General features: G+C 60.5%; 1 protein-coding gene across 10 annotated transcripts in view; it reads left to right on the top strand.

Moving 5' to 3' along the window:
* The window catches only part of MEGF6 (multiple EGF like domains 6), a 99,001-nt gene extending 87,613 nt beyond the window's left edge, over nt 1-11,388 (top strand). For 4 of the 10 annotated variants that reach the window (XR_006272597.1, XR_006272596.1, XR_006272604.1 and 1 more), the window contains 22 exons: nt 245-370; nt 907-1,038; nt 1,132-1,260; nt 1,352-1,732; nt 1,991-2,119; nt 2,218-2,346; nt 2,533-2,661; nt 3,046-3,174; nt 3,427-3,555; nt 3,766-3,894; nt 4,013-4,141; nt 4,294-4,425; nt 4,533-4,661; nt 5,221-5,349; nt 6,391-6,519; nt 6,746-6,874; nt 7,061-7,189; nt 7,277-7,405; nt 8,011-8,139; nt 8,430-8,708; nt 9,608-9,655; nt 9,941-10,022. Coding sequence is in view for 1 of the 10 variants with exons in the window: in XM_043485577.1 (XP_043341512.1) it covers nt 245-370; nt 907-1,038; nt 1,132-1,260; nt 1,352-1,732; nt 1,991-2,119; nt 2,218-2,346; nt 2,533-2,661; nt 3,046-3,174; nt 3,427-3,555; nt 3,766-3,894; nt 4,013-4,141; nt 4,294-4,425; nt 4,533-4,661; nt 5,221-5,349; nt 6,391-6,519; nt 6,746-6,874; nt 7,061-7,189; nt 7,277-7,405; nt 8,011-8,139; nt 9,608-9,655; nt 9,941-10,074 (2,888 nt within the window). In the remaining 9 variants the exon portion in view is untranslated. Of the gene's footprint in view, nt 1-244; nt 371-906; nt 1,039-1,131; nt 1,261-1,351; nt 1,733-1,990; nt 2,120-2,217; nt 2,347-2,532; nt 2,662-3,045; nt 3,175-3,426; nt 3,556-3,765; nt 3,895-4,012; nt 4,142-4,293; nt 4,426-4,532; nt 4,662-5,220; nt 5,350-6,390; nt 6,520-6,745; nt 6,875-7,060; nt 7,190-7,276; nt 7,406-8,010; nt 8,140-8,429; nt 8,709-9,607; nt 9,656-9,940 lie in introns of all 10 variants that reach the window. The other 6 variants (XR_006272602.1, XR_006272601.1, XR_006272598.1 and 3 more) reach the window with 5 other exon arrangements.
* The last annotated feature ends 4,934 nt before the right edge of the window (nt 11,389-16,322 follow it).

The following is a 16,322-nucleotide window of genomic DNA, read 5'->3' as shown; positions in this document are numbered from 1 at the left end:
AAGATGGGGGCAGGTGTGGAGGGCAGGTGAGGGTGTGGCAGGTGCCAAGGGTGGTAGGTGGGGGGCAGGTGAGGGGGGACAGATGCAGAGGGCAGGTACTGGGGGACAGGTGGGGGGATAGGTGCTAGAGGTGGGGCAGGTTCTGGGGAGGCAGGTGGGGGGGCAGGTGCGGGGTGGGGTGGAGGTCAGGGGAGGAGGGCCATTCCGCGTGGGGGCCCTGAGGCTCTCCGCTCCCTGCCCCTAGAATGCCCGGCGGGGACGTTTGGCCAGAACTGCTCAGGCTCCTGCTCCTGTGGGGGCGCCCCCTGCGACCGGGTCACAGGGCAGTGTCTGTGCCCACCGGGGAGGACTGGGGACGACTGTGGGGCAGGTGAGTGGCAGCTGTGGCCCGGGGTGCCCTCGGCTCCCTGTGCTGCACAATGCCTGGCCGCGTGTGCAGACCCCAGCCCTGGAGCCCTGCAGACCCCAGGCCCGCCCACAGCAGCTCCAAGAGCTCACACCGCCAGCCTTGGGTCTGGACATGGGCATCAGTGGCTGCCGCATGGCCGAGCCCGCAGAGGGGACACTGGGAACTGTCAGCCACAGGGACAGCTTGGCCAGTGGCCCCCCACCCTCCCCAGTCTGTGGCGGGTCCTCTAAGCTCCTGTCCCTGCATGTGGGTCTCCCGGTTCTTCTGGGGATCCCCCTTTTGCTTGTTGAGCATCCTGGGGCAGGGGGTCTCCCCCTGGGGTGAATGCCCTGAAGTCTACAGCCTGTGAGTGGACTAGGGGTTCCCATGACCTGCCCCCCTCCGTCGTCTGGGATGGCTCAGTTGGGAAGAGAAGTCCCTGCTCCCCAGTGGGCCCAGCAAGGCTTGGGGAGACTGACTACCTCCTCTGTGTGTGTGTGGGGGCGGGGTGGTGCTAGATTGTCCCGAGGGCCGCTGGGGGTTTGGCTGCCAGGAGATCTGCCCGCCGTGTGAGCACGATGCCACCTGTGCGCCAGAGACTGGAGCCTGCCTGTGCCGCCCCGGCTTCACGGGAAGCCGCTGCCAGGACGGTGAGTGTCTGCTGCCCCCACCTCAGCCCTTCCCGCAATCCTGGCCAGCCCCATGTCCGGCCCCAGCTACACTCAGCCTGTCTCCGCCTGCAGCCTGCCCTGCCGGCTGGTTTGGGCCTGGCTGCCAGACGCGGTGCTCCTGTGCCAACGATGGGCTCTGCCACCCGGTGACCGGCCGGTGCAGCTGTGCCCCTGGGTGGACAGGCCTCAGCTGCCAGAGAGGTAGGCGGCCTGGTGTCCAGGCATCCCTCCCCACCCCTGATCCGGCTGCGGTCACCTGCGAGGGTGACCAGCCTCTGTTGCTCTGTTGCAGCCTGTGACAGTGGCCACTGGGGACCCAACTGCAGCTACGCCTGCAACTGCAGCGTGGGCCACGGGGGCTGTGACGCCATCAGTGGCCTGTGTGTGTGTGAAGCCGGCTATGTGGGCCTGCGGTGTGAGCAGCGTGAGTCCCGGCCTGGCCCGCTCATGCATGTGCACATGCATGCTCACATGCACACACACACACGCTCACGTGCACACACACGTACAAGTGTCAGGGGGACCCAACCCTGCTTCCTGTCCACAGACAAGCAGGGAGTCTCCTCGTCTAAGCCTACCCCAACTTCCCCATCTGGCCCCCCGCTATCCGCCACACTCCCACTGCCTGGGCTCAAGAGAAGGCCCACGAGGAGCAAAGGCAGCGAGAGATGGGGTCAGTCGCACACCAGGGGGCACCTGCCACCCGTGGGAGGGGAGGAAAGTGTCTGCTAAGGAGCAGGGGCCCTGCCTGCCGTGTTGACGCCCACCCTGGCCGGGCCGGCGGGTCTGGGTGAGCTGGGGGCTTGGCTCCTAGCTGGGAGGGATGCAGAGGCCTTGGGTGAGGGAGGGGCTTCTCCTGCCCCACGGCCCAGGCCCTGGGCAGGACTGGGGCAGGCTGACTGGACCCCCAGCTGAGAGTCCGGTGTCTCAGGGTGTCCCCAGGGCTACTTTGGGCCGGGCTGTGGGCGGCAGTGCCAGTGTGAGCACGGGGCGGCCTGTGACCACGTCAGCGGGGCCTGCACCTGCCCTGCCGGCTGGAGGGGCACCTTCTGTGAGCGAGGTGAGCCAGGGTGCGGGCTGGAGGGGCGTGGGAGGGGTGGCTGGCATGCAGGCGTGTCTCGTGACACCGGCGGTCTCCCGTCACCACCCTGCCTGCAGCCTGCCCGGCTGGCTTCTTTGGAGTGGACTGTGGCCGTGCCTGTGACTGCAGTGCTGGAGTCCCCTGTGAGCCCGTGAGCGGCTCCTGCCTCTGTCCTGCTGGCCACCAGGGCCCCCGCTGTGCCCAGAGTGCGTGAGGCCCCCGTCTGCCCTGGGCGCTGCCCGTTAGGGTTAGGGTCTGTCCTTGGGTGTGGCTACCCTCAGTGGTGCCCAGGTCAGAAAGAGGGGCGCTAGACCTCAGCGGCCTGGGACCATCCGCTGCAGCCCCTCCTGGGGTCCGTCCACCCTGGCCCCTGACCCCCCTCTCTCCTGCAGCCTGCCCAGCCCACACATTCGGCCACAACTGCAGCCAGGCCTGCTCCTGCTTTAATGGGGCTTCCTGTGACCCTGTCCACGGGCAGTGCCGCTGTGGCCCTGGCTGGACGGGGCCCACCTGCCTGCAGGGTAAGCCCTGACCAGGAGTCTGGAGCCAGCTGTCACGCTTGTCCCTCCCTCGGCCGTGCAGGGTGACATGGGTGGGACTTGAGGGGGATCTAAACCTCTCTGGGCAGGGAGGGTGGGAGTCCATCTCCCTGCTGTGGGGCACCTGGGGAGGGAGGGAGGCCTTAGGACTCCTAAGGGACCCTACCCTTCAGCCCTGAGCCCCCAAAGACCGGCCCGGGGAGCCCTGGGGCAGCTCATCCTAGAGGCAGCCCCAGTTCCTGCCCCTAAAGTTCGGTGCTGGGCTTTGGGACAGGCCTGCAGGTCCGGTGGGCTATCCCTCTGGGGGTTCAGGCCTCCAGCCTGGCTGGCAGGGAAACCACAGGTTGCTTCTCTCTCTGGATTCAGCCTGCCCAGAGGGCCTCTATGGCAAGGATTGTCAGCACTCCTGCCTGTGCCGGAACGGGGGCACCTGTGACCCGGTCTCAGGTCACTGCACCTGCCCAGAGGGCTGGGCCGGCCTGGCCTGTGAGAAAGGTGAGTGTCGGGCCAGTGGAAGAGGGACCCTGGGAGTCTGGGGGGACCCAAGGCCACTGCCCTAGTCCCTGTCTTCTGTGGTCCAAGACGGCTGCCTGGTGTTGAGGGGCAAGGCCCTGGATGTGGCCTGGGGTGTCACCACCTCTGGGCGCCTGTCCTTCCCAAGGACTGGGATCTGAAGCTCTGGGTGCAGGAAACATGGACAGGGCAGGTGTCCTGGGCCCTTGGGCATCACCTGCCCTGTCTCTGCAGAGTGCCTCCCGGGGGTCTTTGAAGCCGGCTGCCCGCACAGCTGCGGGTGCCTCAATGGCGGCCTCTGTGACCCGCACACTGGCCACTGCCTCTGCCCAGCCGGCTGGACTGGGGACAAGTGCCAGAGCTGTGAGTGGGCGGCTCGGGGACCCATGGGGGAGGCCAGGAGACCCCTCGGGCCCCTGCAGATGGCCTCCGTCACGCCAGAGTGTGGGGCCTTAGCAGGGTGGGCAGTGGGTAGGAGGGGGCAGGGCTGCGGTATGAGCTCCCCGGGCCTACTGCCTCTGTCCAGGGAGTCGCCCCTAGCCAGACTCAGCCCGCCTGCCCCTCTCCCCACAGCCTGTCCCGAGGGCGCCTTCGGGGTCCACTGTGAGGAGCGCTGCACCTGCCGGTGGGGTGCCGCCTGCCACCCCGACACCGGGGCCTGCCTCTGCCCCCCGGGGTGGAGGGGCCCGCGGTGTGAGAACGGTGAGCCCCCAGCTCTGCCAGAGCCCAGGGTGGGGCGGGTCCTTCACACGGTGACCCCCTCGGGCCCCGGCCCCCCACCCCAGGGCTCCCCACCACCTTTGCCTGCGCCTCCCCGCAGCCTGCCCACCCGGCTGGTTTGGAGAGGCCTGTGCCCAGCGCTGCCAGTGCCACCCGGGCGTCGCCTGCCACCACGTCACCGGGGAGTGTCACTGTCCCCCGGGCTTCACAGGCCCCAGCTGTGAGCAAGGTGGGTGCCTGACGTGGGCAGGCCTGGGGGCAGTTCAGGTCACATGCGCTCCTAGGCTGGGCCCCAGAGCTCTGCCCGCAAGAGGGGCCCCGGGATGAAGGAGGGTGCCGTCTCCAGGCCGGGCCAGGACTGACCCCTGCCGCCTCCCCCAGCCTGCCCACCTGGCACCTTTGGGGAGCGCTGTGGGCAGCAGTGCCACTGCCCCGGCGAGAACCAGGCCTGCCACCCCGCCTCGGGGGCCTGCGTGTGTGCCCCCGGCTTCCACGGCGCCGGCTGCCAGCAATGTGAGTGCTGCCCCAGCCGCCCGCCGGGTCCACAGGAGTGATGGCCAGGGAGCGGGGAGGGGCTTTGGGAGCCCCCTGACCCTGGCAGCTGGCCCCTCCCCCGGCAGGGTGCCCGCCTGGGCGGTTCGGGCCTGGCTGTGAGCTGCTGTGTGGGTGTCTCAACGGGGGCTCCTGTGACGCGGCCACCGGGGCCTGCCGCTGCCCCGCCGGGTTCCTTGGGACCGACTGCAGCCTCGGTGAGTGGCTGGGGTGTCTCCCTGCACCTCGACAGGCAGGACCCTGCCATCCGGCCTGCAGGGCAGATGGCCCCTGACCGTGCCACTCCTTGGGTCCCTTGCTGGGACTGGCCGCAGACCAGGCTAAGCTGGGGGGATCGGTGTGGCCAAAATGTGTCCTCGGCCTGCTCTGCCTGGCCGTGTGCTATGCCCCTGACCTGGGCTGTGTCCACCAGGAGCCCTGCAGAGGCCAGCCAGCGTCCTGCCGAGAGAAGGGCCTCTCCCTGAGTCACGTGGGGCCTTTCCAACTGTCTGGGGCTGGGGCTGGTGGAGGTGGGTGGGGGCCCCGTGAGTCACTCACTGTAGCGTGGGCCCGGCCCCCCCGCAGAACCTGCAGCCGAGGGAGACACCAGGGCAGGCGGGGGTGCTCAGCGGCAGGCGGCCCCGCCTTGTCTGGGCAGAGAGGGTGGGATTCTTCCCACCCAGCCTGCCCTGGCCCAGTCCCGTCCCCTCTGGGTTGACACAGCAGAGGCAGGGGGATCCAGCCAGGAGTGGCCACCCTCCCCTTTCCTCCCGGCAGTCTGTCCACATGGCCACTTTGGCCCCGGCTGTGCCCACGTGTGCGGGTGTGGGCAAGGGGCGGCCTGTGACCCCGCGACCGGCAGCTGCTCCTGCCCGCCCGGGAGGACTGGCGTCCACTGTGAGCACGGTGAGAGCCCACTTGCCTGCTGCCTCGGGCACTTCGCATTCCCTACATTAGCCATGAGGGGGTGGTGATAGAGTGAAGCCGTGGGTCACAAGAGAGCTGGGTCCCTTCTGTTAATCCCCGAGGCACCCTGAGGATATAAGTGAGGGCTTGCTCATGTTGACCGCAGTGCCTACTCGGGTCATCCGATAGCACTCTGTATCTTGCCTTGACCCATGACCCCAGGACTCAGGCCATCAGTTGACCTCTCCAGTTCCCTGTGGCCAGTGGGGGTGAATAACTTCTGTCCCAGAGCCAGCCCCCACCCCCCCAACAGGAGGCATTGGGTGACTGCTCCGTCTTGAGGATGGAGCCGGCCTCTTGGCTGATGTCCTCCTGGAACAGGGTCCTGCTGGCCCTTCCTCCTGGGCCCAGCAGCTGGGAGCCCACGGAGAGGGAGGCCCGGAGCACAGGTGATGGTGGGGCAACCGGAGTGGCCCCTGGGACTGTCATGGGGTTCGTGCTCATGATGGTAAGAAGGTCCTCAGGCCATGCCCACACTGCCTGATCTGACCCCACACCCTGGTAGGCCTGAGCCCTCTGCCCCCTCTGGTCCTCTTCAAGGGGCCAGTCACACTCCCCCAGGTCCTGAGTCCTGACTCCAGCCAGGCCACTCCTTACCTCCAGGGGAGAACGGCAGCTAGGGGTCAGAGTCTGAAAGCACCACCTGGAGTGTGGGGCGGCCCAGCCTCCTCCGAACCTGGAGGGTACCTCTTCCTCTAGGAAGACTTCCTTGACTCCCTCCTGCCTGCTAGGCAGGCACTCCCTGGAGGGCCCTGGTCCCTTTCCTCCTGTGTTACTCTCAGCACCAGCTCAGTTCTGGCCTCTGAGGATGGATGAACTGGCAGAATGTGATTGGTGCTGCTTCCTGGCACATGTGTGCCTGGGTTGAGGGAGGCAGGCGGGCAGGAAGTGTTTGTCGAATGACTGTCAGATCACGTGGGAGTGTCCTGGAGCGTGTCTGGCTCTGGACCAGAGCTCTGAGCAGGCCCGCTTCGTCCCTAGGCTGCCCCCAGAACCGATTTGGTGTGAACTGCGAGCATGCGTGCTCCTGCAGGAACGGGGGCCTGTGTGACTCCACCAATGGCAGCTGCTCCTGCAGCCTGGGCTGGACGGGGCCACACTGCGAGCTGGGTGAGTCTGGGGCAGCCTGGGGGCTGCATCGTGTGTGAGCTGGAGGGTTGCCGCCCCTAGCGGGTGTGCCAGGGGGTTGGGTGGGGGAGGAGGCCCATAGCTTAGGGGCAATCGTGGGGAGGCACCAGGCTGCCGGAGGGCAGGGCAAGGCTCCCGGGGTCACCTGGAAGAGTCTAGTGCCCCTGCTGTCCCATGGCAGGAGGCTGACCCCCAGGCCCCTCCCCAGCCTGCCCCGCCGGCCGCTACGGTGCTGCCTGCAGCCTCGAGTGCTCCTGCCACAACCGCGGGGCCTGTGAGCCCACATCGGGGGCCTGCCGCTGCGGCCCCGGCTTCTATGGCCAGGCCTGCGAGCACCGTGAGTTGCAGGGTCGGGCCACCACCCCCAGCGTGCACTCCTCTGCTTTCCGCCTCACTCCTTGTGGCGGCCTGAGCCAGCTTTGGGGCACCGGACCTGGGCGGGAGGAAGGGGGTGCCAGCCCCGACCCCGTCCTTTGCTCTCTGGGCAAACTGAGTCAGGGGCTCCGACCCGGGTCTCCCTCAGCCTGTCCCCCCGGCTTCCATGGGGCTGGCTGCCAGCAGACATGCCAGTGTCAGCACGGTGCCCCCTGCGACCCCGTCAGCGGCCGGTGCCTCTGCCCTGCCGGCCTCCACGGCCAGTTCTGCGAGCGGGGTGAGTGTCCGTGCCCCCACGCACTCCCACCTGGCCCCCCCGCCCTGGGCTCAGGACAGAGGATGCTCAGCCCAGTGCCCCCTCCAGGGTGTGAGCCGGGCTCGTTCGGAGAGGGCTGCAGCCAGCAGTGTGACTGCGAGCTTGGGGTGCCCTGTGACCCCATCACCGGCCTCTGCCTGTGTCCCCCGGGGCGCACGGGGGCCTCCTGTGACCTGGGTGAGTCAGGTGTACCACTCGGTGGGGGCAGGGGTGTGGGTCTCTGTTGGTGGAGTCGACTGTGTTTCTGGAGCCCACCTGTGTCACGTCCTGGCCTGGGCACCGCGTCCTCCTGCCTGGTCCCTCTGCTGGCACAGTGGCTCACAGGGGCCCAGCGCCAGGGTTCCTGCTCGGGGTTGTCGAGGCCTGTCCTGCCTCACAGCCTCCACCTGAGTCCCTGGGGGGCATCTCCCTGGGGTCGGGGGACGTTGGTCCTGGGGAGCGGCCCCCCGTGAGGTGGGAAGGAGACCTCCCAGATGGGCCAGTCAGCCTGTGCGGGCTCTGTGTCTCCTTCTCAGGGCTCTTGGCTGTTTTGCCCCTAGGGAGCCTCCCTGACCGTCAGCTCCCCTTCGCCAGCCTGGGAGCTGGTGGGAACATGGGGAAGAGATTCTGGGCCAGTGCCCAGCGCCCAGTGCTTTCCCATGTGAGGGTTCATGCAGGGCAAAACTAAGGCTTGGGGTCTTCGCCTGCTCCCTGGGGGTGTCCTGAGGCCTGTGGTCCCAGCCCCGGGTGGACCGGAGTGACACTCAGGCCTGTCCCTCCCACCACCCCCACCCCACCCACAGGCTGCAGGAGGGGCTTCTTCGGGCCAGGCTGTGTCCTGCGCTGCTCCTGCGGGGGCGGGGCTGACTGTGACTCTGTCAGTGGGCAGTGCCTCTGCGTGGACGGCTACACAGGGCCCACGTGCCGGCAGGGTGAGTCGGGCTCTGGGGGGTGGTGGTGGGGGAACATGGTGCTGGTGGGGTTGGGCAAGCAGCATGAATGTCACCATCCGAGCATGATGCCCATGGTGTCTGCCTGGCCTCTGTTGGACAAAGTGTGGACCTTCCAGCCCCTGGACCATGGGTGGGACTCAGCATATAGCCAGCCTGAGAGCGGCAGACGTGGGCTCAAACTGCAGAGGGTGGAGACCCTGTAGGCAGGGCTGGGTGGGCGCTGACACAGCCCACCACCACCCCTTCCTCTCCCTGCCTGTGTGAACCAGGGCATGACAGTGTACCTACCCAAGGGTGCGTGTGTGCTCCAGTCTTCCCAGCTGGCGTTAGTGGGAAAGAACCCATCTGCCAACGCAGGAGACATAAAAGAAGCGGGTTCAGTCCCTGGGTTGGGAAGATCCCCTGGAGGAGGGACTGGCAACACACTCCAATATTCTTGCCTGGAGAATACCATGGACAGAAGAGCCTGGCGAGCTGAAGTCCGTGGGGTCGCAAAGAGTCAGACACGATTTAGTGATTGAGCATGCAGCACGTGCTCCAGTCTGCATGTGAGCATCTGTGTCTCGCGGTGTGTATGTGTGTGTGTGTGTGTGCTTCTGTGCACGAGGGCGCTTCACTGCTTGCCTGTGTTCAAGTGCACACGTGTGCCTGTGCACACCCACAGACAGGTCCAGGGGTGGTGATGGCTCTGTGTCCCCCCAGCCCCCCAAAGCACTGGGGGAGCCTGCTTTCTGCAAGCAGAGCTTGGGGTGCCCCTGTTCTTCTGGCCACCTGTGCCCCTCTGGGGTGCCCTGGTCACCTCGCCCAGGCCCAGCCTGTTCCTGGGAAGCATTGTGTCTGCCAGGGGAGACCAGAGGCCTGCTTGCGGCCTGTGCCCGGCAGGCCTTGAGATGGGGTGATGGGGGGAGCAAGAGTGAGAGTAGTGATTCCAGACTGGGATCCTTGACCTGGGGAGCCCAGACATGGTCTTGATATTGTGAGTGCATCTTGTTGAGCCTCCGAAAGGCAGCCCTGGTCCCTAAGTGCCTTTAGGGGAGGGATCCCACCTCGCGAAGAGGAGGGGGTTGAGCAGGTGGAGACAGAAACGGGGCGGCCGGGGGGGTGGTGGTCCTGGGACAAACGATGCCCACAGTGGCACCTGGTGGTCAGGTTTGGTACTGCACCAGAGCATTCTAGGTGGCCTTGATGTTTATACCCTGGGGGGCGTCGGGAACTGGGGGTGCCCCTGCCTGAGCCCTTCTGGGAAGGAGGACAGGAAGGGCCTCACTGCTCCTGCCCTGGAGTGGACCCCACAGGGCCTGTAGTGAAGCCCCTCTTCATCCAGTCCAAAGTCCTGCCTCCCCACCCTGTGTGTTGGCGGGGAGATGCTGCGAAGGAGACAGTGGGGGTCCCTGCAGCCTCGCTGCCCAGCCAAGGGAGGGGCACCAGTGTGTCTATCTGCCTGCAGGTGGACCCTCCCAGCTCCTGGAGAGCCTGTCTCCAGCCCTGGGCCCAGGTAGGCGGGCCGGGGGCATCCCCGTGTTGCCAGGAGGATGGAACTTGCTAGCATTACAGCCCCTTTACCTGCAGACTAAGCCCGGAGGAGGGAGGGGGATCCAGCACTTGCATGTCATCTGGGCCCCCAGGGTGGCGGGGGTTCTAAAACCTGGACCTTAGAGATGAGTCAAGGCTGGAGCTGGAAGGACACGAGGGGCGGCAGGAAGCCTGAGCCCAGGACTCAAAAGCCTTGGAGAGTTTCCGCCCACTCCAGGGCTGACCTGCTTCTTTCCTGCCCCTGCAGCGGCCCTACAACCAACCTCCCACCAGACCCGGGCTCAGCAGCAGCCTAGAGAAGCACTAGCTCAGGGGCAGCCCCCGCTGAGGCTTGGCTCCCAGGGGCCACTGAGGGGACCTGGGGACTTTGGTGACCACTGAGGAGGGACATGCGGGGGCCAGGACTCCGGCCCCACCCTGGTCTCCGAGGCCTGTGGACAGTGGTGCAGCCTTCAGCTCTGCAAGGATCTTCTGACCACGAGGATGGAGGCCCTGCCTGGCCCGCCCTGAGGATCATAGTGTGGAGGAAACCCCACCTGCCGTGTCCCCGGGGTGAGACTGCGGGCAGGTGCGGGGACAGGTGCGGGCCTGGAGCCCTTCCTGGGAGCAAGTTCTTCTGGTGCTAGGCGTGGGTCTGCTGCAGTTCAGCCTGTTTACCTGGAAACAGATGCTGGTGCTAGGCCGGGCCATATTTATGGAAGATATTTATGGGCAGCCAGCCCCTGGGCACTGGAGGGCTGCCTGCCTGCTGCCCCACCTGGGGGGCCTTGACTCGGGCCTCTGGGTGGGGCTTCGCTACCCTGTGAAACCAGTAAGTTAAGGATGGAGCAGCTCCTTCTTGGAGGCCTGTATGCTTGCTGCTTTGTACAGGCTCCCTGTGGTGGCCTCCTGGGACCGCTGGCATGAGTGGGCTGACCAGAGAGGCCTGTGAGGCCCCTGGGCCTCCCTGGGTGCCACACAAGCAAAGTCGGGGTTTATCCCGGTTCCTGGTGCTCTTGAGGGCGTGGGGCCCAGAGACGTGTGGTCCCCAGGGGAAGAGGGCAGGGTGCAGCTAAGGGCAGCTTGGGTGTGGTGCACTGCTCCCCCTGCCCTGTCTTCAGGGTAGAACCAGGGGAAATGGTTGGACCCAGATTGTCACACCAGACACTTAGGTCTGGGCTGGAGCCCCCTCCCCTCCAGCATGAGCCCAGGTAGCTGATAGCTCCAGGGGCAAAGAATCTCATGGGGCAAAGCAGGGTGGGTTCTCGTGAACCCTGTCCCCTTAGACGGACAGCGAGTGGACAGGCCACTGCTTTAAGACTTTGAGGTACATAAATAGCATCCATATCCCAGAAAGCATCAGGAACAGTGCAGGGATAATGGGATGCAGGTCAAGAAGGACCATCGTCAGGACTGGGCGTGGAGTGTGTGGAGGCTGGAGTTGCCGGGGGGTGGGGGGTGGGGGGTGGTGGCAGGAATCTAGCCAAATACCAGGTTTTCCAGCTCAGAACCCTCCCAGGAGGCATCAGGGAGGCAGAGAGAGAGAAGATACAAAGGAAAGGTTAGTGGAAAAGGATGAGGGAAGTGTTAACACTTCTGAAGCCCTAGAAAAAGAAGGGAAAAACCATTGACACAAAGCACCAAGCTCTCAGGTTAAGTTGGATGATCTCAGATCCAAAGTGCTCATATTGGAAATAAAATTTAAAACATTTTAAAGCCATTGTCTAAGGAATTTAAAGAATACTAGTAACAGACATTCTAAAATGCCCAGAAAAAGCGAACAGGAGTCAGAGTGACAGCAGATGCTCCAGCAGAAACACTGAAGCAAGAAGATGGTGATGTCAGTTTCTGAGTGTTGAAAAAAAGACGTTGAAACTTGAATTTCATGGCCTTGAATCATGTATTCTGCTAAACTGTCCTTGAGAAGAAAAGTGGACATTATTCCTGGGTGTCCACAGCCGCAGTGGGCACACTTGAAATTACATTCAGAGGAAGTTTTCCAGTAAGAATGGAAAGCATAAGATAATCATTATGTTTCTCATGTGACCTAGTGATTTGTTGTTTAGTCGCTAAATTGTGTCTGACAATTTTTTAACCGACCTGTGACCTAGAGATTAAGAGAATGATAACAGGCACGAGGAAGCCAGGCGAGGTGGAGCAGAGGAAGTGAAAGACACTGGTCTTGTTGTTCAGTTGCTAAGTTGTGTCTGATTCTTTGCGACCCCATGGACTGTGGCATGCCAGGCTTCCTTCCCTGTCCTTCACTATCTCCATGAGTTTGCTCAAATTCTTGTCCATTGAGTTGGTGATGCTATCCAACCGTCTCATCCTCTGCTACCCCCTTCTTTTGCCTTCAATCTTTTCCAGCATCAGGGTCTTTTCCAATGAGTTGTCTCTTTGCATCAGGTGGCCAAATTATTGGAGCTTAAGCTTCAGCATCAGTCCTTCCAATGAATATTTGGGGTTGATTTCCTTTAGGAATGACTAGTTTATCTTGCTGTCCATGGGACTCTTAAGAGTCTTCTCCAGCATTACAGCTTGAAAGCATCAATTCTTTAGCACTCAGGCTTCTTTATGGTCCAATTCTCACATCTGTATATGACTACTGGAAAAACCATAGCTTTGACTAGATGGACCTTTGTCAGAAAAGTGATGCCTTTGGTTTTTAATATGCTCTCTAGGTTTGTCATAGCTTTTCTTCCAAGGAACAAGTGTCTTTTGATTTTGTGGCTGCAGGCACCATCCACAGTGATTTGGGAACCCAAGAAAATAAAATCTGCCACTGTTTTCATTTTTTTCCCATCTATTTGTCATGAAGTGATGGGACCAGATGCCATGATCTTAGTTTTCTGAATGTTGAGTTTTAAACCAGCTTTTTCTCTGGTCAGAGGCAGCCAAACCCTCATGTAGATTGGACTCGATAAGGTACTGTGACCTTCACAGAAGTACTGATAGGAGGTTTAACTTTTAAACTGGAGGAAATGTCATCTCTTTAATGGAAGGCAGGGACGGGGGAGCCTGGTGGGCTGCTGTCTAGGGGGTTGCACAGAGTCGGACACGACTGAAGTGACTTAGCAGCAGCGGCAGCAGCAGGGAAGGAGGAAGAGTCAAGCAGAATAAGAGGTGAAAGCCTGATTGAAATGGTTACAGATGATCAAAATCAGGCCCCTAGACTGCATTAAACATTCTTCAACATTTTATTGATAAAACACATACCTGGAAGGACAGAAATATAAACATCCAAAGTAAACCAAAAGCCGGACGATGAGTTTTGATATTTTAAAACGGTGTGTGCAAAGCATAGTACGTGACTGTATGTAAACATCTTCACATGCATGCATGAAACATTGAGGCTCAGAAACTCATAAAGCAGTGGTGGGTTTAACAGATGGAAATAATTGAACTGGTGATTTTCAATGTGCTATTTATTAATACAGAAGCCAGTAAATACAAAAGCAAGACAGCAGTGATAACATTTTAATTATCTTTATACACATGCTATATATATATATATGCCTATATTCATTTATTTATATTCATACATATACACATCTATATTTAGGTCTATAAACTTCGTACTCAACCAACAGAAAATAATGGAACATTTAACAAAAATTTCTTCTTTGAACAGTAATAAAGAAGAAAATTTAACAAGGTTGATGATTCTTTTTAAACATTAAGCAAGAAATAATTACGGAGGGTGGGAAAGTTAACTACAGACACAGAGAGTAAGATATAAAAGGGAATATTATGAAAAACTAGGTACCAATAACTTTGAAAACTTAAAAAAAAAATGGATACATTTCAGGAAAATATAAACTACCAGAAGCAGTGTAAGTGGAAATGAAAAACTTGAATAAACCAATAATTTAAGTTAACGCAAATAGTTGTCACAGCTTCCTCTCCCCCTCCCCATCTGTTAGAGGGGCTGGGTCAGACCCCTGAGACAGGAACTTGTCTGATATGAGTTGTTCCAGAAATACTAAGTAGAGGAAACTCGACTCAGCTCATTTCAGGAGGCCAGTACCAACCGGCTTCTCCAATAGGTGATGGCAGCACGAGAAAAGGAATTTGCAGACGTGTATGCAGAAAGGCTAAGCAAAATACTAGCTACTCAAAAATATTGAAAAAAATAACATCCACTTGATCCAAAGGGACTTGGACTTGATGGAACCACAAGGCGGGGACTTCCCTGGCGGCCCAGGGGTTAGGACTCTGTGCTCCCACGGCAGGGGGCCCCGGTCAGGGAACTGACATCCCACGTGCAGCAGAGCATGGCCAAAATAAATACATGAATGTTATCTAGAACAAATAGAAAAAAGCCACACAAGGACTTTAGCATCAGAAAATGTGCCCAGGTGTTTGGGTGGGATGAGTCATACCATGGTCTGGATAGAAGCAGAAAGAGCATTTGATAGAGCTCGGCACTCCTTTCTCTTTTTTTTGGAGGATTTTTAAAAAAATTAATTAGTTTAATTGGAGGCTAATTACTTCACCATATTGTGGTGCTCTTTGCCATACATTGACATGAATCAGCCACATGTCCCCCATCCTGAACCCCCCTCCCACCTCCCTCCCCATCCCATCCCTCAGCACCTCTTTCTGATGAAAGTTCCTAGAAAACAGATATAGAGAGGCGCTTTCTCGATGATGGCTGCGTGCCAAGAATCTTCTACGAGTCGATCTGGGAAGGTGATGGATTCCGGATCTCAGTTCCAGGAGGCCGCCCGGGGCTCCTTGTTCCCTCCCTGGGCTCCTGCCTTCCCTCCCCCATTACTGGTCTCCACAGCCATGAAATGACAGCCTGTTTCCTTCCTGGGACTTGGGGCGGAGGCTTGGCTTGAGTCATGCTGGGCCCCTCAGACAGGACTTGGGTCAGGCCCAGTAACCCTCGTGGGAAGAACGAACATATTCCCTCAAAGGTGGAGAGTCAGTCACTTGCTCCTCCTGACCCCAGCAGAACCTGGGAGACCCCAGGCCACAGCCCTGGCTTAGACAAAGAAGTAAGAGGTGTCAGGCCTGTGGGGAAGGGGAGAGGGCAGGAGACAGATGAGTAGGGTTTAAGACTTTGGCAAAGTGGGCCATGAAATACAGATGATAGGAAACGCATAAAACCCGTAAAAATATATAGTTCTTCAATGCCACTAGTAAACAAAATACAACATCAGATCCCACTTGACTTGGCAACAGGCCCCAGAAATACCAGAATTTATCCAGTGAAAAGATGTGAAGCCCTTCACAGTTTCAGAAGATCTCAGGGTCGGCCTTCAAGTCCACTGGGTTCCAGTGACCGGGAGGACGGGTGGCAACTGTGGGAGTGGGTGGGGATGTGTGGCACAGACGGGGCTCCCATGTCAGGACCTGCATCCACTTTGCAGAAGGAAACCAGCTGAGGCTGCAGACCCCAGGTCAGTAACCGAGGACGTGCCTCAGAGCTTTTCCATCATACCAAAAACACACCTGGAAAAGGATGGGCAACGGCTGGCCTGCCCACCTGAGGGTCAGGGGAAGAGAAGGGGCAGGGGTGCTGCAGGGCTTACACAGCAATACTGTCCCCCCACTTCTGCCAAGGGTGCACACACATGCTTGTGCACACACACACACCCTTGCTCTTCACCCTGGTCACCAGATTGCCCCCCAGCAGCTCCAAGAAAACAGTATGGAGTTAGCTCACAGGTAGGAAAATGGAGCCCCTAGACCCTGGAGCACCTGACCAGGGGGGAGGAGCTGGGCCTGATCTCTGGTGATCCCTACCCCCAAGATCATGCCTCTCACACTGAGCCTGGCCCCGCACCATCCTGCAGACACTCTGCTCAGGATGGCTCTTCCAGCTGCCAGAGGCCATGGAGGTCACCTTGGAGGTTAAAGGAAGGAGCTGCCCCTCCCTCCTGGTGTGGAACAACCCCACCACCAGATTCAGTGGGTGGAGCCTGGATCAGCCTCACCCGGTTCAGGCCCCTGCCAGCCTTCCTCCTGCAGCCAGCCCCAGGGATGGGTGGAAGGAACAGAGGGCGGGTCTCCCCCAGTCACCCTCCGCTGGTCATGGCAGGGATCCACACCCCAGCTGTCCTAAGCACGACAGGGCCCCAGCAGGGCTCTGGCAGATCATCAGAACACTGGGAGCCCCCACCCCAAGGACAGCGCTGCCAGGGCCAAGAGAGGTGCTGGGCATGGGCTGGAAATTGGCAGGGCTGTCAGGGGGCTTCCTGGGAAAGTGGACCTGTCCTTCTCACACCTAGCCCAGCAGCACCCTGCCACCAGCTGGCCATCACCCTCTCCTGGGGAGCAGGACACTTATCCCCCTGCCCTGAGCCCAGGCCAGCCCACCTCTACCCACCTGCAAGTACCAGGGGGTCCTTGGCAAGCAGATTGGCTGGGAAGTGGGGCCATTAAGGGAGGTGAGGGATGGGGGGGGACACCCTAGTGGGGCTCCGCCAGAGGTTCTGCCATGTCCCCGAGTCCCCAGACCCAATGACCAGGCTCGGCTTCAAGGGGCTTCATGGGAATGACCCTGTCTGTAACATTGCAGGTGGACAGATGGGCAGGGCCAAGGACTGGCACAGGGTGACCATGAATGTGGGCCCAGACAAGCTCCCGGGGCCCAGCACAGGTGACCACACGTGGGAGGCCCAGTTCTGGCCCATGGCACT

This window comes from Cervus canadensis, chromosome 13 (genome assembly GCF_019320065.1).
Source record: "Cervus canadensis isolate Bull #8, Minnesota chromosome 13, ASM1932006v1, whole genome shotgun sequence".
NCBI lineage: Eukaryota > Metazoa > Chordata > Mammalia > Artiodactyla > Cervidae > Cervus > Cervus canadensis.
Note: the sequence above shows the minus strand (reverse complement) of the source record. Positions and strands in the feature narration are given on the sequence as shown.